The sequence below is a fragment of the Sus scrofa genome, chromosome 7 (assembly GCF_054392235.1).
Source record: "Sus scrofa isolate SSC_HxYL_T2T_F1_AM1 chromosome 7, Sscrofa_HxYL_maternal_Yorkshire_Landrace_v2.0, whole genome shotgun sequence".
NCBI classification, from domain to species: Eukaryota; Metazoa; Chordata; class Mammalia; order Artiodactyla; family Suidae; genus Sus; species Sus scrofa.
Window position 1 is genome coordinate 75,357,891 of NC_139389.1, and position 22,922 is coordinate 75,380,812.

General features: G+C 38.3%; 1 protein-coding gene across 23 annotated transcripts in view; it reads right to left on the reverse strand.

The window, feature by feature from the left end:
- NPAS3 (neuronal PAS domain protein 3) overlaps positions 1 to 22,922 on the reverse strand; it is an 876,069-nt gene that overhangs the window by 851,312 nt on the left and 1,835 nt on the right. For 12 of the 23 annotated variants that reach the window (XM_084969017.1, XM_084969015.1, XM_084969016.1 and 9 more), the window contains exon 1: positions 20,137 to 20,253. The exons of the other annotated variants lie outside the window; for them this stretch is intronic. In XM_084969017.1, coding sequence (XP_084825143.1) covers positions 20,137 to 20,186 — 50 coding nt within the window. In that variant the 5' untranslated portion in view covers positions 20,187 to 20,253. Of the gene's footprint in view, positions 1 to 20,136; positions 20,254 to 22,922 lie in introns of those variants that run through there. 23 annotated transcript variants of the gene reach the window in all.

Genomic DNA, 22,922 nt, shown 5'->3' on the forward strand with positions numbered 1-22,922 from the left:
CAAGTTTAAGAATCAACCAAAATAAGTAGTGTGTTCAGAAACAGGAGGTCAAAGGAAAGATTAGAAAGGCCAGATTTCAATGGTCAAGGAACAGAAATATATCTGCCAACAGTATGAGAGAACAAGACAGCAGTAGTACCATCAACACATTGTCCTGACCTGTTCTGGGGCTAATTTTCATGCCCATGTATTTATTTACCACTGACCCATGTGACATATAACATACTGAGCACATACTGTGTTCCAAGCACTGTGCAATTAAGTATTGCATCCCTTCAATTTTGAGGTCCCCAAGTGACATCTGAATGGCTATGGCCAATAGACAGCTGTGTATAAAGGTTTAGAGATCAGGAGAGATACTGGTCAAAATGAACAAGCATAGGGTTGTCAGCATCTTTATTTCCTTTTATGAGCCATGGGCATGAATGACAAACTCCTATAGGGCATAGAGAATGAGGTGAGTAGAAACCAGGTCAGAGCCCTGAATAATAAAGAGAGCTGGGAGGAATACCAGAAAAGCATGGCATCTTGCAAGTCTAGGGAACAAAGTGTCGCAGAAAGGAAGGAGTGATCAGAAGTGTCAAATGCTGCCAAGAGATTATGGAGGCTAAGACTGATAGTGTCTATTGGTAGTAGGTCACTTCCAGTGTGGAGGATACAAGGAAAGTGACCATAGTTGGCTGAAAAAATGTGAAGCTCAAGGTAGGTGCATGGGGTAAGGAAGAGGATATTAACACTCTCAGAAGCATTTGGTTATTTGTAGGGGAGGAGAACTTTCAGTTTAAAGAATTTATAAGACAACAAGAAGTCCAAGTAGAGAAGAGAAGTCCCAGGTTTTGTTCAAAAAGATAAATAAACCTTTAGGTGGCACTTGAAAATGGAAAGGCCCAACTTTAAGGGAATTGATGAAATATACTTAAGGAAATACAGAGTGAGTCTGAGATAAAGGAGTGTGGAAAGAGTGATCAAAGGTGAAAACTACACTGAAGCTTTCCTACAATGAGCAGTGAGCGGAACAGCAATGATTCAAAAGCTACGGTTTCTACATTTAGGCTACAAAATTTCCTAGCCTATAAAATGCAGAGAAAATGAGTACTTCACGAGCTTATAATGCTTACTGTGATTTTACCACCAAATTTAGGATTAAGAAGTATACATTCTCCAAAGAGAGACAGAAGGATAAAGGAGTGACTCAAACAAAACTGAAATTTTTGCAGCTTTCATAATTTCTAAGAGATGTTGCAAATGTAAAATAAATACCTGGAATAGATAATAAATGCTTATAATGAGCCATGCTTAAAGGTATCAAAGATGAGTTACAAATTAACCAATTCAAATGCTGAGAAAGTACATGCTAAAGAGCTTAATCACTGTGTCTGACACAAAATAATGCAATGGGCAGTTATTATTAAAATATTATTATTAAAATGGTAGGACATATATGTAGTTGCTCAAATTTTCCAGGTAGAAAAGTACAGTCTAGAGATGGCCTGGGTTTTTCAAAAAGAGAGCAATCTTTCTAAATAGATATTGGATACAGAAAACCACTTTTATCTGGACGTGGGAAGCCAGTGTAGATCTAGACAAAATAAATAAAAGCAACCACACACTGGACACCAAACAGCCCTGCATAGTTATATCTGTTTCTGGAACTCAGTGCTCTCATTGGGCAAAGAGAAAGCTGGTGCCCATTAGACTGAGTTTTCATGATTAACAATGAATAGAATTTGTAAATGTGTTATAAGGCAGAGCTCTGTTTCTATCTGGATAGGGGGTGTAGGTGGGTGTATGGACATACTATTTAGCTGTATACATCAACAAGTCAGACATTATTTCAGTTTCAGGGAATTAGATGTGCTTCTTTACCTATACATCATTAAATTTGTGAATTTTATTCCTAAAATTACTCAAGATATACATCAATATATCTGAATATGACTGATAAGCACTAAAGACAAAATTTAGTGACTACAGATAATAAACTTTGGAGAAAGTGAGCAATGTTCCAGAGTAAAGAGAGAAAGGAATAAGTATATTTGAACTACTGATCCATTCTTTCCCTAGAGTCATTAATTATTTAATTTCTTTATATATATTAAGTGCAAGTAAGTTTATCAAATTTTATCCCTCTATTGGTTTATATGAAAGCAACAATCTTCACCACTATTAATAAATCATAGTTAAAAAGCTACATTAATCATAGTTTTTCAGGGTATCCTTATATGTGAACTTCTGTGCAAAGATTTTTGTCATAGGTACTATGTACACATGGCCATGTGATGGCTGAACTATGCTAATAGAGAAGAGATCCCTAGAAAAATGTCAGCTTTCTTTGTAACCTGTTCTATTTTACATGATTGAATTTTTTAATTTTGGTCTAATCAACCTAAATTATTATAGGTACAGTTTTGTGAAATATGGAATTAATGGAATTCAAGTTTTATGGAACTATAATTGACTATAAAATAGGTTTAATATGATTCTAATTGGAAATATTCCATTGCTCCAGAATTCATCTATTGGTATTATCATTTGGAGGTAAAGAAACTATCGATGGTATATTTGGTTCTAATTGATTTTCTTGGTTCCTTGCTTAATAGAGGGTCCTAACACATCTTGAGCCAAAAACTACTCTCTGTAGAATTACAGGGGCATAATCTGCAGGGAATTCAGAACAGATAATGTAAATCATTCAGCTCTGAAACCCAGAACACACTAGAAATTTCTAAGCATTGGTAAAAATCTTATAATTATAAAATGCTTAATTTCCCTAATAATATGTTTTCTAGATCAGTGACCATGGGGTATACAAAGGGTAGCTGTATATTTCTGGTGGATATGGGTATTTGGAGGAATGAAATGTAAATATGAAATAGGCATATTTAGGACTGGAATTCATTCATTTCCTCATTCACTAACTCTATTCCAGGAATGTGTTTCACCACTGGGCATTACAAAATAAAGGAACCTAAGTTCTTCCCTCCAAAACAGTCACAATCTATGTGGAAAGACAAGTACAGAAGAAACTATAATTTATTTCTTCATCATCCATTATTTTCATTAACAGTCCTCTATATTGGTTATGGATATTTAGAATTTTAACAATAGCTTTTGATGATAAACTATGATCTTCTTGTCAACAGATAGTGAATTTCTATATCCTACTGTCATCTCCTCACAAGCATCTTCCTGTTTGATATTTTAGCATGATCTCCAGATATTTGATTGGCATTTATGTAAACATTCCAAGTGCAGAGAATAATTATGGACTGTAGCCAATAGAGAATATTTGGGACTGAGTAGTCTCATTAGTTATTGGACCATGTTCTGATAATTAATTTACATTAAATTATATTAGAATGGTATTAGTAAATCCTATTGGCATAAAAATTGGGCTAAAGACTAGAAAGGGGGAAAGAAAAGTACCATGTCATTGGGCACTGATTAGAGTAAACATTGTCTAATTTAGAGTTGGATATGAATTGACCAGAGGCCAAGGGTTATTTTGTGAGATACATCAGCAAATTATGGTGCATACCAAAGTGCCATGCTATGCAAAAGTTAGGAATATATTATGACCTGTGACACCATAACTTGCAAAATATAAATCTATTCACAAGTGAATGACATAAATTACAGGAATATCTTTTTGGATTCATTTCCTAGCATAATGAAAATAAAAACAAAAATAAACAAATGAGAACTAATCAAACTTAAAACTTCTACACAGCAAAGGAAACCGTAAACAAAACAAAAAGAAAACCCACAGAATGGGATAAAATATTTGCAAACAAAGCAACTGCTAGAGGATTAATTTCCAAAACATACAAATAGCACATACAGATAAAGAGAAAAAAAACTCCCAAACAACCCAATCAAAAAATGGGTAGAAGATCTAAACAGACATTTCTCCAAATAAGACATACAGATGGCCAACGGGCACATGAAAAAATGCTCAACATTGCTAATTATTAAAAGAAATGCAAATCAAAACTACAGTTAGGTATCACCTCACACCAATCGGAATAGCTATCATTAAAAGTCTACAAATAATAAATGGTGGAGAGGGTGTGGAGTAAAGGAACCCTCTTACACTGTAAGTGGGGATGTAAATTGGTACAGCCACTATGAAGAACAATATGGAGATTCCTTTAAAAACTAAAAAATTGAGTTATCATATGATCCCACAATCCTACTCCTGGGCAAATATCCAGATAAAACTATAATTTCAAAAGACATATGTATGCGCCCCTATGTTCACAGTGGCACTATTCACAATAACCAAGATATGGAAACAACCTAAATGTCTATCAACAGATGAATGGATAAGATGTGGTACATATATATATATATATATATATACACACAATGGAACACTGCTTAGCCATAAAAAGAATGAAATAAAGCCATTTGCAGCAACATGGATGGACCTAGAGATTATCTTTCTAAGTGAAGCCAGACAAAAACAAATTTCATGTGATATTGCTTATATGTGGAATCTAAAAAAAACACAATATAAATGAACTTATTTACAAAACAGAAATAGACCGACAGACATAGAAAACAAACTTATAGGTGCAAAAGGGGAAAAGGGGAGGTAGGGATAAATTAGAAGTTTGGTATTAACATATACACATAACACTATACAAAATAGATAACCAACAAGGACCTACTATACAGCCCAGGGAAATATACTCAATATTTTGTAATAACCTAGAAGGGAAAGGAATATTTTAAAAGTATACATATGTATACATATATGTATATATGTATAACTGAATCACTGTGCTGTACACCTGAAACTAACACAACATTGTGAATCAACTGTATCTCAATAAATAAATAAACATTTTAAAAATAAATAAATAAAGGGAGTTCCTGTTGTGGTGCAGTGGAAATGAATCCGACTAGTATCCATGAAGACACAGGTTCAATCCCTGGCCTTGCTCAATGGCTTAAGGATCCAGCATTACTGTGAGCTGCGGTACAGATCACAGATGTGGCTTGGATCCCACATTGCTGTGGCTGTGGTGTAGACCAGCAGCTGCAGCTGCGATTTGACCTCTAGCCTGGGAACTTCCATATGCTGCACATGCAGCCCTAAAAACAAAATAAATAAATAAATAAATAAGGAAGCAAGCAAGCTACAAGGATATACTTACAACACAGGGAATATAATCAATACTTTTTAAAAATTATATATGAAGTATAAACTTATAAATTGTGAATCACTATATTGTACATCTATAATCTATATACCACAGCAATTATACTTCAATAAAAGTAAAAGAAGTAATACCTTAGCATAATTCTAGGTGCGATCTACAAACCTGGTTGATCTGTTTATGCTGCAAGTGTAATCATGAGCTTTACAGACATGGTTACTATGAAATCAGAACATAAGAAAGGTTATGATTTAGTATAATTTGGGATGCAAAAAGACCCAACATATACAACTCCCTAGAAAGTTTTAAAGGCAATATATAAGATGGGGTCTTAAGCATTAGCTGGGCCCATATGAGGTGGTATAGACAAGAGAAAAACATGGTGATGAAGGAAGATGATATGAGAAAAGGGAGAAGCCCCAGAGTAAAGATTGAAAATAGAAAATAAATCTATAAGAGTCACAAAGAAGCTAGTATGGTAAAAGGATGTCATGTCTACCATACAGTTAGTCAGTACAGACTAAAGTTTAAGCCCAGTTTCAACTCTTTACCATGACCTTATCTATAAATTGGAGATGTTGACAGAAACTATCCTACTGAGTGGATAAACTTAAATGATATAATGCAAAGGCACAAAGTGAACTCTCAGCACATTAAAATTTATGGATAAACAGAGCAAACCAGAAAGAGAGCATGCTTACAAAAGAGGACAGATATCAACCATGATACAGTATGTCATGAGAACATGAATGTATTAACATCATAAGGATCCATCCATTACTGAATCCACTAAACCTACATGAGCTTGAGGTACTGGATCATATGCAATTTTAGAAAGATTACATATTTGGAACTTGGTCATTTTCTCTTCAAATCATTGACTTCCTTTTGCATCAAGCTCAAAGAATCTCTAAACGATAGGACTATTTCAGCCTTAGGTTCTCTCATCCCTTCTATAAAAATCCCCATAATAGGAGTTCCCGTCGTGGCGCAGTGGTTAACGAATCCGACTAGGAACCATGAGGTTGCGGGTTCGGTCCCTGCCCTTGCTCAGTGGGTTAACGATCCGGCGTTGCCGTGAGCTGTGGTGTAGGTTGCAAATGCGGCTCGGATCCCGCGTTGCTGTGGCTCTGGCGTAGGCCGGTGGCTTCGGCTCCGATTCAACCCCTAGCCTGGGAACCTCCATATGCCGCAGGAGCGGCCCAAGAAATAGCAACAATAACAACAACAACAACAACAACAAAAAAGACAAAAGACAAAAAAAAAAAAAAATCCCCATAATAGTGGTTCAGATTGTTAAGAGACAAGTCTATATGAGCCTCTTGCATTCCTACACATCTTGCAGGCAAGGTACTAACTGTTCTTTGTTCCAAACTATCTACTCAAGTTAGCTTAGAGAACAGTCTTGGAAGATAGAGCTAGTGTTTCTCCCTCCAGAGGAAAGGGAGGACATCTCTAAAAGATTTAGGTTCTCTAAGATTGGCGTTCCTCTTGTAACACATGCTATTGCATGTGCAGGTATCACCCAGGTAGGAAATGAGGCTCAGAAAATTAAATGCTGATACCCTGGCTACTGTCAATGCTGTATTACACCTATTTTTCATCTCTGAAAGAAAGACCCTGGCTACTGTCAATGCTGTATTACACCTTTTTTTCATCTCTGAAAGAAGGACTTGCATCTTCTACCAGCACACATTAAACTGTGCCAGGGAAACATATTAGCCTGCAAATAGAGTAAAATCTCAGACTCTTCAAAATTCTTGACAGATTTTCAGAGAAAATATACCCCCTTGAGTAAGTGATGAAAATGTATGAATATGCCACTTCAGGATATTCTCAGATCCCTTGAACCCCATTCACCTACTGCTATAACACTGATGGACCATGGGTTAAAAATTCCTGCTTAAGTTAGGAGATCAGGACCTATCAAAAGCCTTTGAGACCATGTACACAACAGATACTGCTGACAAGAGAATAACAGTAAGATATAGCTAGATGGTAATGTCCACCCTGGGAACAAGACTTGGCAAATGAACTTCAGAAGAAGTGGGTATGGGATGGATCTTATTAAGTCTATTGAGGATTGGTTTGACCCAAATCTAAACATCTGTCATGGGTTCCTTTCTACAAAGAACACTATAACCATCTATAAATTTCATATTTAAATTCTATGTCAGCACTAAGTGGACCTTTCCAACTTTGGTATCTACAACATACCACCCAATTCTAAATCTCTTCTCTTGGTACTAGCTCTTTCAGTGAGAAACTTTTTAACTAGACAGAAAAAATTGGTTACCAAGGAAAAAAACGTGTACAATATATGTGTTTAACTCAGCTCATGACATTTACCTATTTTTAAACGCAACAATGTAATCAAATTAACATATTATTTCTAAAACAATATCATGATGAGATGTTAAATTTTCAGAAGTTATACACGTGTGATGAGGAAAGACAAGACAGAACAGACTAAAGATTCTCTGTGTTCTGTTAATTTAAAATGTGTTGTTTATTATCAGTTCCTTTTAAAAAATGAAAATAAGCTTTACTCCTAACTATAACTTATTCTAATCAGATTATCTCCTAACGCCTAGAAAAAAATAGCTTTGAGAAAATAGGGTTTTGATGAGTGAAGAGGGAGAGAAAGGAGTTACTACAGAAGTCCAGTCTACACCATACCATACTTTTTTTTTTCTTTTCCTAAGTGTTTTCACAGTAGGAAAATGGAAAATTACCTTTTGAGGAACAGTGTTTTTAGGGAAAATATTTTCATCTGTGCTGTTATATTACCACTGACAATCATAAAATAGGTTTAAGGGATAAAATACTCATCTACAGATCATATACAGAATACAGGTATATATAATCTATGCTTATAAAAATTAAGCAAGAAGTTAATTATCTGCTTGGATATCTACTGATATCATTAATATTATTATTAATTCCTAATATCAAAGGAAACAATAAATTAGAGATACATCTATTTGAAAAGTTGTTAATCTATTAGAAGAAATGTTATCCAATCAAAAGTATTTAAATCTGTCTACACTACAAATACAAAGTCAGTTCAGCTGTTCAAGTAAGGAGGAGAATTAGAAGAACGCTCCTTTGAAAAGCTAGGTTAAAAAGAAATAAATAATTATTATAGTTTGGTCAAGAATCTCACTATAGAAATTTATTCTTCTATAAATGTTTTAGGAACACGCAAAATTTTTCAGAGATTAGTTATTCCCCTAGGCACTCATCTGTCCATCAAATATTACATTAACTTCCTTCTTTATGGTATATCATCTGGTTTTCAAATATTTCCAGAGTTGCTCTACTCTCTTGATAGAATTTAACCAACAAATGTATTTATCACTGAACACTTTCAGTATTTTTGTTTAGTGCTTCATTTAGTCATGTGCATAATATGTCACTTCAAAATATGTTAATATAGCCTACTGCTTCCACAGCAATGTCCTTTCAGACATTCTTGCAAAAAGTTTATTTTCAAAGATGTTTTCATAGAATAAAAATACTTAAGTATCCTATATTTCATTGACTGAAACCTGCTTAACAAGCATCACTTTTGATCTAAAAACTTCAATAGTTTTCTAAATAAAGAACATCTGTCAATGTTAATGCCATTAAAAAATCCACAAATACCTCTACTTATTATTTTGCATCATATATCCATGTGAGTCAAATCGTGTAGTCACATAATTTTGTAGCTGGAGGGAAATGTTAGCAAGTTAATACAGATGAAGAAACAGCCTCTAAACAGACCAGTCTAGAATACAACTTCCTATTAAGATAATGGAAGACTGACACTGGTGACCAGGATTTATGCCATACCTGCTGTTCTACTAGTACCCAACAAGCAAGTAACCAATGATAATTCATAATGCATTGCCCTGACAAGTTATATAACCATGGGCTCGTGTCTTAAGGACACATTTATTATTGAGTAATGGAACCCTTTCTGCTTTTTGCCTGCCCTTTATTGTACACAAAAACTGACACCTCTAGGTGCATCTTGACTTTTAGGGCTCTCTACTGACTTACGCCCTAGCATATGTGAACAGCAGTTTAAATATTCTGATCCAGGGATGTTATAACATTCCTATGATAGTTATCTTTTACAACATATAAAACCACATTAGCAAGAGGATGGTGGCACTGTCATTAAAAAAGGGCTATGCTCCAAATCATTTAGCTAAGTTGCTATGCAGCTACCTTCATACTACACAGAAACTGGGCCTTGAGAAATTCTTAACATTCTTAAGATAAACTCAAAGATGTGAGACAGTTCTTTCTTTTTCCTAATAATGTTCTATCTTGTTAGTAGTTGTTTTTATCAAATAGGAAATAACTGCTAAAAGACATACCTAACTTTTTATAGCTATAAGCTACCCTATATTAATGGAAAGAAACCCATTTTACTTTTTAAATGATCCCAAACCCTTGTCTTAAAAATAAAAAACAATGTATGAGATTAAACCCTATGGATGAAACCATGTGCAAGAGCAGTATGGGTTACGGAAAAATATGCCTTCATAATGTCTTCTGCTATCTCTGTTGCTAACTATAACTCTTGCATATATAATTCCATTATACTTTTATAATTCACGGTTTTGAAAATGCTTTTGAACCATTAATATATTTTCCTGGTTAAAATTCTTTGAGATGTTCTTAACAAGAGTCTTAGATAATGAATTTGGGCAAACTCTGGAACAGTCTTTACAGTATTATCATTCTCATTAATTTTCAGAACTACCCACTGTGTTGAGATGATTGTCATGGGCCTAAGACTTCAATTTGGCTAAATATTTTTGCATATATTTCAACATATAAGTAACTAACAGATGTTTAAATGTTAAGTTCATATGGAAGAAATAGTTAACTGTGTTTACTCTTATCTCATGATTTCTTTGCAACACTAATTCTGATTTTACTATTTCTTTGTGTATTTCACAGTTTCCTCTATGCTTTGGTTTACAATGGACCAATAATTCCAAAATCTCTTCAAAGATAAAATAATCCTTTTAAAAAACTTCAGAATTTAAGCCATTTACACATGTATAATATTTAATATATGCAGCATCATTAGTTTTTTAAAATGAGGAAATCTTAAATAGTAATTCAAACATTATTTTCATAAGATACAGAGTTCATATAATGCATAGAAGTACCTTTTTTTTTTTTTTTTTTCTTACAGAAAGAGAGTTAGTTTTCCATTTCTATTCTCATTTGGCTTTAGCCACTGTCCTAACCTGCCAGAAAAAAGATGGGTAGTAAAAACAATATTACTTTTAAGAGAGCAAATGCAGTACACAGTTCCACACTTTCATCCAGTTTATTCTTTTTTCTTTGCCCTTTTGGTTATCTCTGAAGACTGCTTCTGTTTCCATTGTTTCATCCTTTAGCATTCACATATCAGAGCAATAAGTATTTCATTACTGGTTTATCTGTCCAGAGGCTTGAGAAGCGGTAACAATTAACCCTCCCTTCACAGTGATTGATACAGGCTTTGCTTTCAATTTGTTCCACTACACAGATCATGAAATTCTGAATGCAATCATCCTCATTGACCTACACTTTCAAACACACGGCTACAATGAGACGAAAGTAATTATTAAAAGGAACACAGGACTACTGAGATCTGAAACAAAGTCTTTTAAAAATCTGTTAGATGACCTTCTGCTAAAATTGGCAAATTTTGATGTTAAGGAAAATGATAGCTTTGTGGCCCTTTCTGGAAATATTCAATACAAGCTGATCAATGTATATTGTGGTGATCATACTGGCTGCAGAATGTACTTCCAAAATGCAGAAAGCCATTTTAAAGCAGTTACAAACTAAAGGTAAACTGTCAATACTGTAGTTTCATCTGCCTAAAATTTTCTTCAAGAAAATTAAACTTTCTGATCTGTGTATAAGGAACAAGCATTAACCAAAGCAAAGAATGTAGGTTGGAAAAGCAATCTTTTTACTCTGTAAGAAGAGTTTCATACCTGAGTCCTACGCCTTCCCTTTAGGTGAAGATTCACAGTAAGAAATGAACACATTTTTCACAAAGTCTGAAAAATAGCTTCAAATAAATATTAATCTACTGCAATCGATATATGAGGAATGGAGAGGGGCGAGTGGAGACTGGTGACTACAGAACTATATTAAAACAAGGGTTGCAGTTAAAGAAAATCAGGGCAGAAAGCGAGGCAGCAGGCCTGAGGCTCTAATCGCAGAACGGAGTGATGGGATGAACCAATACTGCATGGATTAGCAATGAATTATTCTGAACCGTAATCATATGCCTGCACAGAAGAGAGGCAAAAACTAGCCATTACTCATAAACTGAGCTGCTGATTTCTTGAGGGGGGTGGGGAGAATGAGAATGAATTCATATGTTAAACTAACTCAGAATAATGAAAACCTAAAGATGTGGTTACATGTCAAGTTACATTCTATTTTTAATGTCTGCCATATACTACATAATATGGGATATTTACAGTACAAACTATAAAGTGCGTGATTCAAGTAGGATTAATCCAGCCCTTTCTTCTAAGATTAGGATGGAAGACAGTATTCCATTCTCTATTTTTTCTTGTCCAACAAAACCATTTATGAGTAACTTTGATATGCCCAAATATAAAATATTTAAGTGTTTAGTTAGAAGAAGAAACAGCATTCAAGGAATTAACTTCCTTTGGATAATCCTAAAAATTCATACCAAAGAAAATTCAAATGTTAGAACTAATTGTGTTAGGAAGAAAAAAAAAATCAAAACTGCTGGTAGCAAGAGATTCCTGAGATTCTTATGAACAGACTGTTTAAATGAAGAGCACTTTAATCAGTAGAGGAATCCTCACGTTTCTAATGTCTTGCTGTGCATTCTGCAGGTTATAGTAGCAGCTGGTAGAGGTCATATATCTTTTGTGAGCATCCCAAAAAGGCTCACTGCCAGACTGTTAAATTATGAATAAGCAATGAACAAAAGAATGCAGATACGGTGGTGACAAGATAATCCAAGCAAATTTATCTATGACAAATTTCACAGGATTAACAAATTACATTTACACAGAACAATAAAAATGTGCAAAAAAAAATGATGAGCCTACTTTTCCTTAAAGCATTAGGAAAACAAAAAAGTCACCAATCCACTGCATATATTTAAATTTAACTTGATCTAAAGTAAGACATTTATAATATCTTTGTAACATTTCCCCATTTCAGATAGACATATATAAACATGGAATATCTGGTTTATATTTTATATATGTTCCATTATAAACAAGAACATATATACAGCTTATATATAAACTATGTGTACAGCATAAAGAAATCTCCTACACTAAACAAAAGTCATCCCATTCATATATATGAATAGAATGTATATGCTTTTAAGAAATAGATTTTGAGGGACAAATTATTTTTGTAGGGAAAAATGCACCCTCAGTGCAATACACATTAGTTACTAAAATACCTTATTCACTGATGTCGCCATTTTCTAGGACCAGAGAGAGATGTCCTGCAAATAGTTTCAATAATTCCACTTACTCCCATCAAAATGTTTCAATCTTTCTGAGTAAAGCCCTTCTTAATGAAGTTTAGAACTAGTATCCTTTTCTGCAGTGTTACAATAGCAGAAAGGAAAATTCATAGTTTGGGATGGGTGGGAAATTGATTTCAGCTATATTCACTAACAATGACCTTTAATCCAATATTAAAAAAATTGTAAAAAAATTGTTTTTATAAATTTTACAAATGAAAGAAGCCCCAGTATATCAGAAGTAACAAGATACAACATATGATTCCATAAAGTGGTCTTAAAATGCTATATAGCACTACTTTCCAAAATACATGATAAACATTTTAGTTTTCATGTTATATACAACCTCAGTACCCAAGTCAGATCGCTTTACTTCTGCATTAACATACTGATGATAATAAAATACTGTGACCAGACATAACTTATTTTAAGATGATCTGAATCCTGTTTTAAATTTTGTAGCCTTATGTTTTTCACTTATATTTCCTACTGACTGCTGCTTTTTATCTTCAACATTTTAGCAAAACATCTCTCCAAATGAGCCCTTTCCAAGAGATCACAAGGCAACCGATTCTTTATGTAAACAAGAAATTTTCTGAATGTAAAAGTGAATATTTAATTAAGTTACACAAGCAAAATACTCAGCTCTTTCAACCCAAATACTCAAGTGCTGCTTATCTAGTATTTTCAAGGCCTGAAATTCCTACTGCACATCTTATTTTTTTTAAGAAGCTATTTGGTTGACAGTATTACCTCTAAAATCAAAAAACAAAAAACAAATGTGGTATGCTTGCCTAGTACCTCAAATCTAGCAAACATTCTACAGTGGGCAGTGAAGGAGTCAGATGCTACAAAGTTTCCTAAAGTATAGCTTTTGTCAAAGAACTGTTGCATACCAGAGCAACTTCTGTGATGCCTGCCATAAGAGACATTAAAATGTTACCAAGACTTCCTCTTCTTGAAGACACCACAAGTGTGTGTGTCTGGGAAGGGAGTGGGGAGAACTACTCGATGATAACTTATCATTTATGTATTTATTGTGGCCCACTTTTAACATGTTTTTAATCAAACAAGTTAATTAATATATTTAAAGCCCTTAGAATAGTACCTGGCACACAGTACTATGCTTGCTGTTCTTATTACAGTGACAGATAACTTGGCAAGAAGCCAACTTCTAAGAGTCCTTATATATTGCAAAAGACAATATCCAGAAATAGTCAGGTATTAAAGTGTGTTATTCAGAAAGCCTACGAGGTTGTTTCTATACACTCAGTGGCAAAACTACCCCAAAATAAAAATGTCTCCACTGTAGTCATTAGACAAACTGTGGCACACTCTGAGGCATGGAAACATGAATGGAAGAGGTCCCTGAATACTTACAGTCTATGACCAAAGAGGCCTATGTACACGGCAAAATGCTGCTTCTGAAATCATTCAGTACAAAAATCTGCCCCAAAATATAGAGAGCTGTGGAGCCTGTCCACAAAACTACTGGAATGTTAAAGGGTGGAGTGAGAATAATTTAAATATTGATTCTTCCACTAACTTTATAAATGCTGTATTTCTGAACTTTCCAAACATCTAATGAAGGACCGAGAAGCAGAGATCTAGTTCACGACCCATAGCACACACAGTCTTTCTGCCAAAGGACTTTGGCATCGACTCAGAAATTCCTGACTCTAGAAAATCCAAAAATGCAGGCGCCTCTACACTGTGGTAAAGGTATATTTCTATGGAGACAAACCTGATTTAAATCTCTAACTCTACCACCTCCTTTGCGAAAAATAAGCCTCTGTTTTCTCATCCATAAATGGGGATGTTACCACTTTCCTTGTTGGGTTGTAGGGAAACTAATGAGAAAAATCACTATGAAACACATAATAGCCAATAAATCTTTATTATTATCATATATAATCTATTTTCATTTTAAAATCTCATCATAGATCATTTTAAAAATTTTTCTCTGATTTCATTTACATTACATAGCATGTTTCTTTCTTTACAATATTATACAAGCTGAGTATCTATCCCTTCAGAACACTAAGCTAACAAGTCAAAGAAGATGAAGAGATTTATTTATAAGTCTATGAATTCTGTACTTCCTACTCCTCCAAAAAAGGGGTATTTTCTTGTCCTTGATAATATTTTGTGTATTAAGAAACATCTACAACTGGAGTAGCTGCTCTTCCGGGGTTTACCATTCTCTACTATTCCTGGAACAAGTAATGATGGCCCATTGCAGAGGTTTGATAAACAAAGCTGAATTAATGAACCAATCAATAATTACAGTCAAGGCCCAGAAGCACTTTGGACAACAGTAATGTGTGATTCTCATCTTGCCTCTCATGATTTTTGCATAAGACCGCAAGCATTCCAATCAATTCACCAAAACATTATACTTTAGACATGTATACAGACAACTACAAGTATTGTTTAATCTTGTCACTGCCCTAGTAATCTCAGATATAGCAGTAGTAACTTTCCTCTTACTAAGCCATATTCCGCTTTGCACTGCACCATTACTACTATTACTAGAAATTATCCTAACTATGTAAGATTCTAGCAAACTTAATAGTGCAAACATCCTATTCACACCAATGGGGCCCACACAGTAAAAGTACCATTCAGTTACATCTGCTTTAGTACACTACTTAATGAGGAAGGGGGGGGCACTATTTACTTTGAAAGTACTAACATTATTAAATGAGAAGCAAACATAATTGAATTTTCCCATAAATGCAGCAAATTCTTAGCTACTCATACTAAAGATTTAAATATTTAAAGTTCCACATATTCCATTATATGCAACTTTGGTAGCACCTAAATTTTAAAATTAATAAAACGATCAACTAAAATTGTCAACATGCTAATCCTTCCACTAAGTTTCAGCCTTATCCATTGTAAGCAATTAAGAAATGTCTATGAAACACTTAAAGTTAGATTCTAAGCCAAGAGCAATGCAGAATTTTTTAAAAATTAAGTGATGAAATGCTATGATATAGAAAAAGTAGCCATATAAACATAACAGGAAAGGGATTTGTTCTGATCCCATGTGTGCTTAATTTTCTTTAAGTTTAGTGAGTGGTATTTTGCATAGGAAATAGCATCAGTAGAATTGCAGGAAAAATTAGAAAACAAAAATAAACTGTCTAAGATTCACACTGAGGTCATTATTAATAGTAAAGCACTTAAGGAAGTTTATACAGAACATTACCAGGAGCAATTTAGATACCTCTGTGACATAGCCTCTGCAAATAACTCACAAAACATAAAATTCAACAGCTTAAAAAATAACTAAATAAATGCAACACTGCCTAAATCCTCCCCCTAAAATGCTGCTTTACAAAAGCATATAAAGCTATATATACCCTGTCATAGAAAACCTTACCACATAGCAGAGGACTCTGGACATCAGGTCCTATTTCAAACAGATGCAATTTTTACATGCCAGTGGATTCCAGACTAAGATTTGGGCCAGAGCAAAAGAGTTGAGGGGTTCATGGAAATTTTGGCCCACAAAATAGATCTATTGTATACAGGAGTAACCACTGTGTAGAAGAATTTCAGGGAAAATTCAAATGTCATTTTGCTAAAAAATATCAAGCTGTTCCCACTTGCAGATTATATTTAAATTGCAATATAATTCTTACCAGCTGAGAGAGACATTAATTTCACATAACTTTCAGTCAAAAATTAAAGTCATATTTTTAAGAATATATGAAGGCACAGGGACCAAAACTTTACTCACAATACCACAAGGTGCTGAAAAATAACTCATGTAACTTTTTTTTTGAAACCAAAAGCATCAAATAATGTTGGATTCAAGTTGCTTATTGTAACAAATCAAATCTAGTAATTGGCACATTACAGATTTGAAGTAGCTATGTGTCTTTCAATTTATAAATCAGAAATTGGAAATATGAAAAGATGCTGTAATGTGGGAGGGTCCTACATAATAAAGGTCATTATAACTCCTGGCTCCAGAGCTATACAATCTAATATCCTCTCTGGTGGTTCTATGATATGCCCATGCATTACAGTTCTTGTTGACAGTCTGTTGCCTTGGAAATATTTCATTATTTCAGTTTTTCCATTTGTAGACCCTTGGCCTTGTGATATGAAGGCCATCCTATTTCATATTTTCGATTATCATTTAAGCAATCTTGTGGGGCTATTTATATATAAGCAAGTGTTAGACAACGCATATCATCATTTATCACTCTGTGTTCAAGCTTACACTGAAAAAAGAATTACCTCCAAAAAAGTCTCCACCACCTTTACTTTTTAAACCAAAAGCCCTGTGCTACTGGAATATGCTTTGCAAACCAGCATGGGCATATCACATGCTTGACACTTCTGTCTAATTTTCTTGATTTTTACATCCACATAGTGGAAAAATTCTGTGGTAGTGTTATATAATTTGTAGCCTATTGGAGTTGTTGTCGTTTTTTTAATCAACAAGTTTAAACTTACAAGGTTTTCAACTTGTTCTTTCAGGCTCCAAAGAGACACTTTCTGTGTGTATGAGTCGGAGAAATTTAAGAAATACTAAATATCAATGTAAGACATTATCAAAAAAAGTTTTTTTCCAAAATCTACTCTATAAACATAATGAGGAGGAAATGACTTCTGTACCGTATTATTAAACTCAGGTAGGATATGTCATAAATAAACGAGACAATTCAAAAGATATGTTTTTTCTCTACAAGTTTATGATTACTGGTATATCTGAAAAGAAATAAATGCCATAAATGTCTTTACGAAATCAATGATTTGGAAACCATTTTTTCAAGTAAATGGAAGGACATCACGTAAAGCATTTCCATGGAAAGCCACCTTTTATAAACATATTTGTGTTCAACACTTTCAGAGAAATCACACTACTAACCAACAAGGTCCAGGCACAAAGTGCACACAAAGGTGAAATGACTACTTGGCTGAAGCAAGCAACTGAAAAACACCCCCTCCTACCCCAGCCATCTGACTTTCCATTTCTCATTACAAAACCAAATCAACTAACGTGTAATGTTTACACTTAAAGTGTTAAGAGTATTTAAAGCCCCAATAACAAAGTGAACCCTCAGGGCATAAAACAACTGTTTGGATAACAGGCCAAGTTTGTGATTATTACTGTTTGAAACATTTAGTTTATAATTCCTTCCTTTCTTTCCTCTGTAAGTCTCCTGCCCCCTACCTCCTTATTGCTCCTCCCTCTCCCTACAGGTTAAACCTTCTCAGATGCAACCTTTAAAATGACAGCATCGGAGCTGAACAAGAAGATGCTATTAAAGGGCATTAAATTAAATACAGTATATCCTCCTACAACTTCAATCAGAATTTCAGACCAAGTGTTATTTAGTTCAGCTCTCAAGTGGAGCAGAATAACAAATCGTGCACTTTGATTTACCTTCTTCGAATGCCAAATGGAGACAGGTGATAAAGAACGCGCTCATGCACAGGCTATGAAGTTTCCTCTAGAAATTAATTCTATCTTCAAGATTCCTATCTCAGAGAAATTCCCAAAATGGCACACAAATAGGCCTCTGCTGAAGAGATTACTGGGGCCATCCCAAGTAAATACATTACTACCAGCAGAAGTGGGGAAAGAGGCAAGAAGGAAGGAAGGAAATCACTTACAAGCTTCTGATTTCAAAAAGTATTCATCGCCCATGTTAAACAAGAAGTAATTATTAAAAGCCTTGCACAATGCTCTGGGAAATTATTTTTCTACCTACAAGAGTAAAGTATTTAATATGTGAATTCTCATAAAAGCCTAAGACTAAATGTTCGTTTTAGCTTTATGAGTTGTCAGATAATTAAATGCTACCCACATTTAACATCTTTAAAAACTGGATTGTGTATGATTTACTTAGGTACATGATTTATATAGAAATTATCTAGAGTTTAGAATGAGTCACTTAAGGACCTAATGAAAATTATTTCCTTAATTCTGACAAGTCTGTGGTCCCCACTGTATGAGGGAAACAATCAATAGTGCAGCTGAAGCTTTTAAGGGAATACCTCCCTACCCCCTCCTGATGTAAGCTACAGGTTAAATGCTGTGTTGTATCAAAAATAAAACTGCCTATGTAATAACAATTAAATCCTGCAACTGCGGACTTCCCTCATCGTCTCTTCAAGTTCACTTAAGCCTGTGAGGAAAGTAAACATCGCTGCTTGGGGGCGGGGGTGCGTATATCCAACCGCATTTGTTTTTCTCACGAATCAATGGGTAACATTTCATACTTCCTACTGAGCATTTCCTCTTCGGAGACAGAGATATTCACTTTGCTCAATCCAATATGCTATATGCAATTAATGTCATTAACGCTGCCAATTAATAGCAAATAGGATTCCAAACAAAGTAAGCTGGGTGGACAGCAGGAGGGAAAACCACGTGGGGTGGAGGGGTGCTTAGTTACTCGGAAATCTAACAATGCCATTCACGTAGGACGGTTAAGGAAATTTTGAATACGGGCTCCCTTTCCCTTTGGCTTTGGTTTAACTAACTTCAAATAGACATGCTCGGCTGAGCTCCTAGCCTGAATATACAATTCTCAACAGGAACTTTTTAAAACACAGATCCCCAAACAGTAACTAACGGGGCATAGATGCTCTAACTGTTGGCACATTTGGATCTCGCTGTTGGCTTGCTGATTTGGATTGGAGGGTTTTCTTCTTTTTCTTTTTTGCTTAGGGAGCAAGGGAGTGGAGAGGCGGGCAGGAGACCCACAAGTTGCCGAGGCTGAGGGCGCAGCCTTGGCGGCCGGGAGGCGGAGGGGAGGCGGCGGCCGCGCGCCTCTCTCTGCCCGGCCCGGCCCGGCCTAGCTGCTCCGCGCGGAGACAGCCCCTCCGCGGCACAGTCCGGGCCTGGCGCGAGCTCCGCGCTCCCCGCCCCCGGCCGCCGCCTCCTCCTCCTCTTCTCCTCCTCCCCCTTCTCGCCTGCCATCCCTCCCCCTCCCCAGCCTCATTCCTTCCTAGAGAGCAGCTGCCAAGGGACCTGCGGCGGCCCCGGGGATCCCCGGCCCCCCACCCGCACCGCTGCTCCCCGTCACACAGCAGCCCCTTCTTTTCTGTTTGTTTCTTTTTCTTTTTTCTTTTTCTTTTCTTTTTTTTTCTTTTTCATTCTTTCTTTCTTTTTTTTTTTTTTTTTTTTTTCCTGTCAGCGAGTCACTCCATTCGCCGAGCCGAGGAGGTGCGACCGCTCGAGAGCCTGGCGCCGCCGCCGCCAGAGCCCGCTCGCTGCCGCAGCCGCCGCGGGCGGACAATGCGCGCGGGGACCGCGGGCCAGCGCGGAGCCGCCAGCCCGCAGACGAGGTCCCCGCGGGCTCGCGGCCCAGGAGGCGGGCTGCGGAGCGGGCCCCGCCACCTCGGCGGCGGCGGCGGCGGCGGCGGGAGCAGCCGCCCCGGCGGCAGGTTCAATAAACAGAAAAGTGTTACCGTTCTCGCCTGGAAGGATCCTGCTGAAAGCTGGGCTTGGTGGGCGCCATCTTCCTGCTATTTTTTTTCCTCTCTTACTTTTTGCCTCTCTCTCCCCCCTCCCGGGGTGGGGGGCGTGGGGAGGGCGGGGGGTGTGCGTGTGCGTGGGGTGGCGGGAGTGAGTGCGGGCGTGCGCGGCGCTCAGCTGCGGCCCGGCGGGCGGCGGCCGTGGCCGTGGCGGCGGCGGCGGCGGCGGCCGTGCTGCTGAGGCGGGGAGGCTACGGAAAAGTAGTGGGGCCGGAGCCTTGCCGGCGGCCGGCCGTCCCCTCGCGCCGCCGGTGCCTCTCGCCGCAGGTCGCCGCCTCCTCCGCCGCCTGCGCCTTCTCCTCCCCCTGCTCGCCCGGCGCCGCCGCCGTCCATGCGCCGCAGAGCCCCCGCGGCCCGGGCCGCTCCGGATCCCGAGACATGCCCAGCGCGGAGACAGGCGACCGGCGGCGGAGGAGGAGGGGGAGGCGGCGGCGGGGGGAGGCGGCCGCACGGCCCCTTGGGCAGCCCGGCCCAGGGCCCCGCCGCCTCCGGGTTCTCGCCCTCGCGCGCCGCCACACCCCCCGCACTCACCCCCCCCCCCCCACCGCCACCCAGAGCTGGCTTGGTGGCAGGTGGGCACACACCCTCCCGGCGGGGGGCGGGGGCCCTAGGCCAGGAGGGGCGGGGAGGGGGAGGACGCGCTGGGGGCTCCCAGCTTGACCGCTGTGAAAGTATTTCTGGGCATTTTCCAGCTGCTTTGCTTCAGAGCGCTCTCTCGCACGCGGACACACACCCCCCTGCTCTCTCTCTCTCCCCCTCCGAGTCTCTCTCTCTCCGTATCTCACTCCGTGTCTCTCTCTCTCCCTCTCTCTCTCTCTCTCTCTCTCGTTGGGGAACTGGGAAGCTCGGCTGCCGGCGCAACAACGCCACTCAGTTGCAGTTTCGAACACTTCCCTTCTCTCGAGTATCGCAGCCAGAGGAAAGAATCAGAGAGGAACAGGGAGGCCACGGGAGCGGGCTGCGCGGGACGGCGTCCTGGGCACGCCTCGGGGGACAGAGAGTGGGGGTGCGCTGGCGAGGCGGCCCCTGGAGCCCGTGGGCAGGCGCAGCGGCGGCACAGGCACCGTTTGGCTAGGGCGCTCTCAGCAGCTTTTCAAAGCCGGAATATCTGCATTATTCACGCACAGACAAGTCTGCAGACCCCGGGGTACACAAATGAATCCCCGGGAGTTTAAATGTAGTTAGATAAAACGCCTCTCCCATCCTGGGACCGAGGACCCGACGGAGCAGTGGGCCTCTGGGATCTAGCCCTGCCGCCTCCTTATTTTACAGCTCAGGCCTAGAGAAAGGGCCACTTAGTGCAGGGCCAGTGCTGGAATCCCACTGCCTGGGTAGCCTCTGGTCAGAGAGTTTTTCTCCACTAACCCACTCCGCTGAGTGTGGGCAGGTTTTTAGGCAGACACTTGGGTGCGTCATGTGTCACCCAGGAAAGTAGAAAGGACTCCCAAAGCATATCCACTTTGAATACATGAAAGAGCCAGGAAAATATCAGTGGTATGAGAGGCTTTGCAGTTTACTTTAAACTTAAGAAAAATAGATTTGCAAAGGGGTCCCAATCAGTTCTCCCATTCCAGTACAGTGGGGCTGAGAGTTGTAAACTTGGAAAACATAAGTGGTTTTCGTGGCAGAGGTGTTTAATCTACATGATGGTGTTTGAGTTCTTTTTGGAGTACACTCTACAGGTAGGAGATGAGAGTGATTGAAAAATGAACTGAAGTGAAGAGTGTTGAGTACAAGATATACATGGGCTGAAAAGGAGGGGGGAAATTGCCCGCTGGAAGTTTTGGCTCTAGGACAGCCAGCCTGGGGTGTTTCTACCCAAAGGTGACAAATGAGAGAAGCTTGTGTTCACCCAACAGGCCACTCTTTGCTTGATACCTGCCCACCCCTGTCACTCACTCATCAGACTCCCCAAAAGAACTTAATGCAAAAAAATTTTTTTTGATAAAATGATGTCATTATTCACTCTAACAAACATAACAGGTCTTGAGGTGGAAACTAAGTCTGTCCTTCACAGAACTACAGCCTAACATATAGGTGGCCCACATTCCCCATAAAATGCCAGAGGTTTGGGGATTTGCGCCTCAGATCTTGCCAGTAATATTCTTCCCTCACATGACTCGCTCCCCTATCCCCAAATTAACTAAAATTAAAGGCAGTAACAGGTGCCATCATATCTGAGTGATGAAACCAAAGGCTACATTTTCACAGCTAGCACCTCTTCTATCAATGTGACAGAACATAAAAAAGAGAAAGGAAAAATACACCCTAAAGGCCAAAGTTTAGAGTTGATTGTTTTTAAAGCTTTAGTCTTTAGAGCTGCAGTGGGATTCAAAGACTTAATAAAGTGGCCCAGATTCAAAGCTGAAGATGAAAGCATCAGTGCAGCTTTCGGTGTCAGAATGGGGTACCATCGTCTATGACCCCAGGTAGGTGCTCCTGACGTGTGGGGAAATTGGCCTTGGAAAAATCTATGTGGTGAAGGACACCAACCCTCTGAGAATAAACTTAAAGGCTGAAAATGCATGATCACCTCTTACACCCAATTCATATCTTAGTTGCAGTTCCCCGGAGGTCCCTGAAATTGTCCCAAGGCCATCTGACATTTCTGGCCCTTGACTCCCTACTTCACAGACCATACTATTGTGACTATTGCCTGCACTTCCTAGTTAAAATGACTGCTGGATTCTATTGTCATTTAAATGTTATATAAATGACAA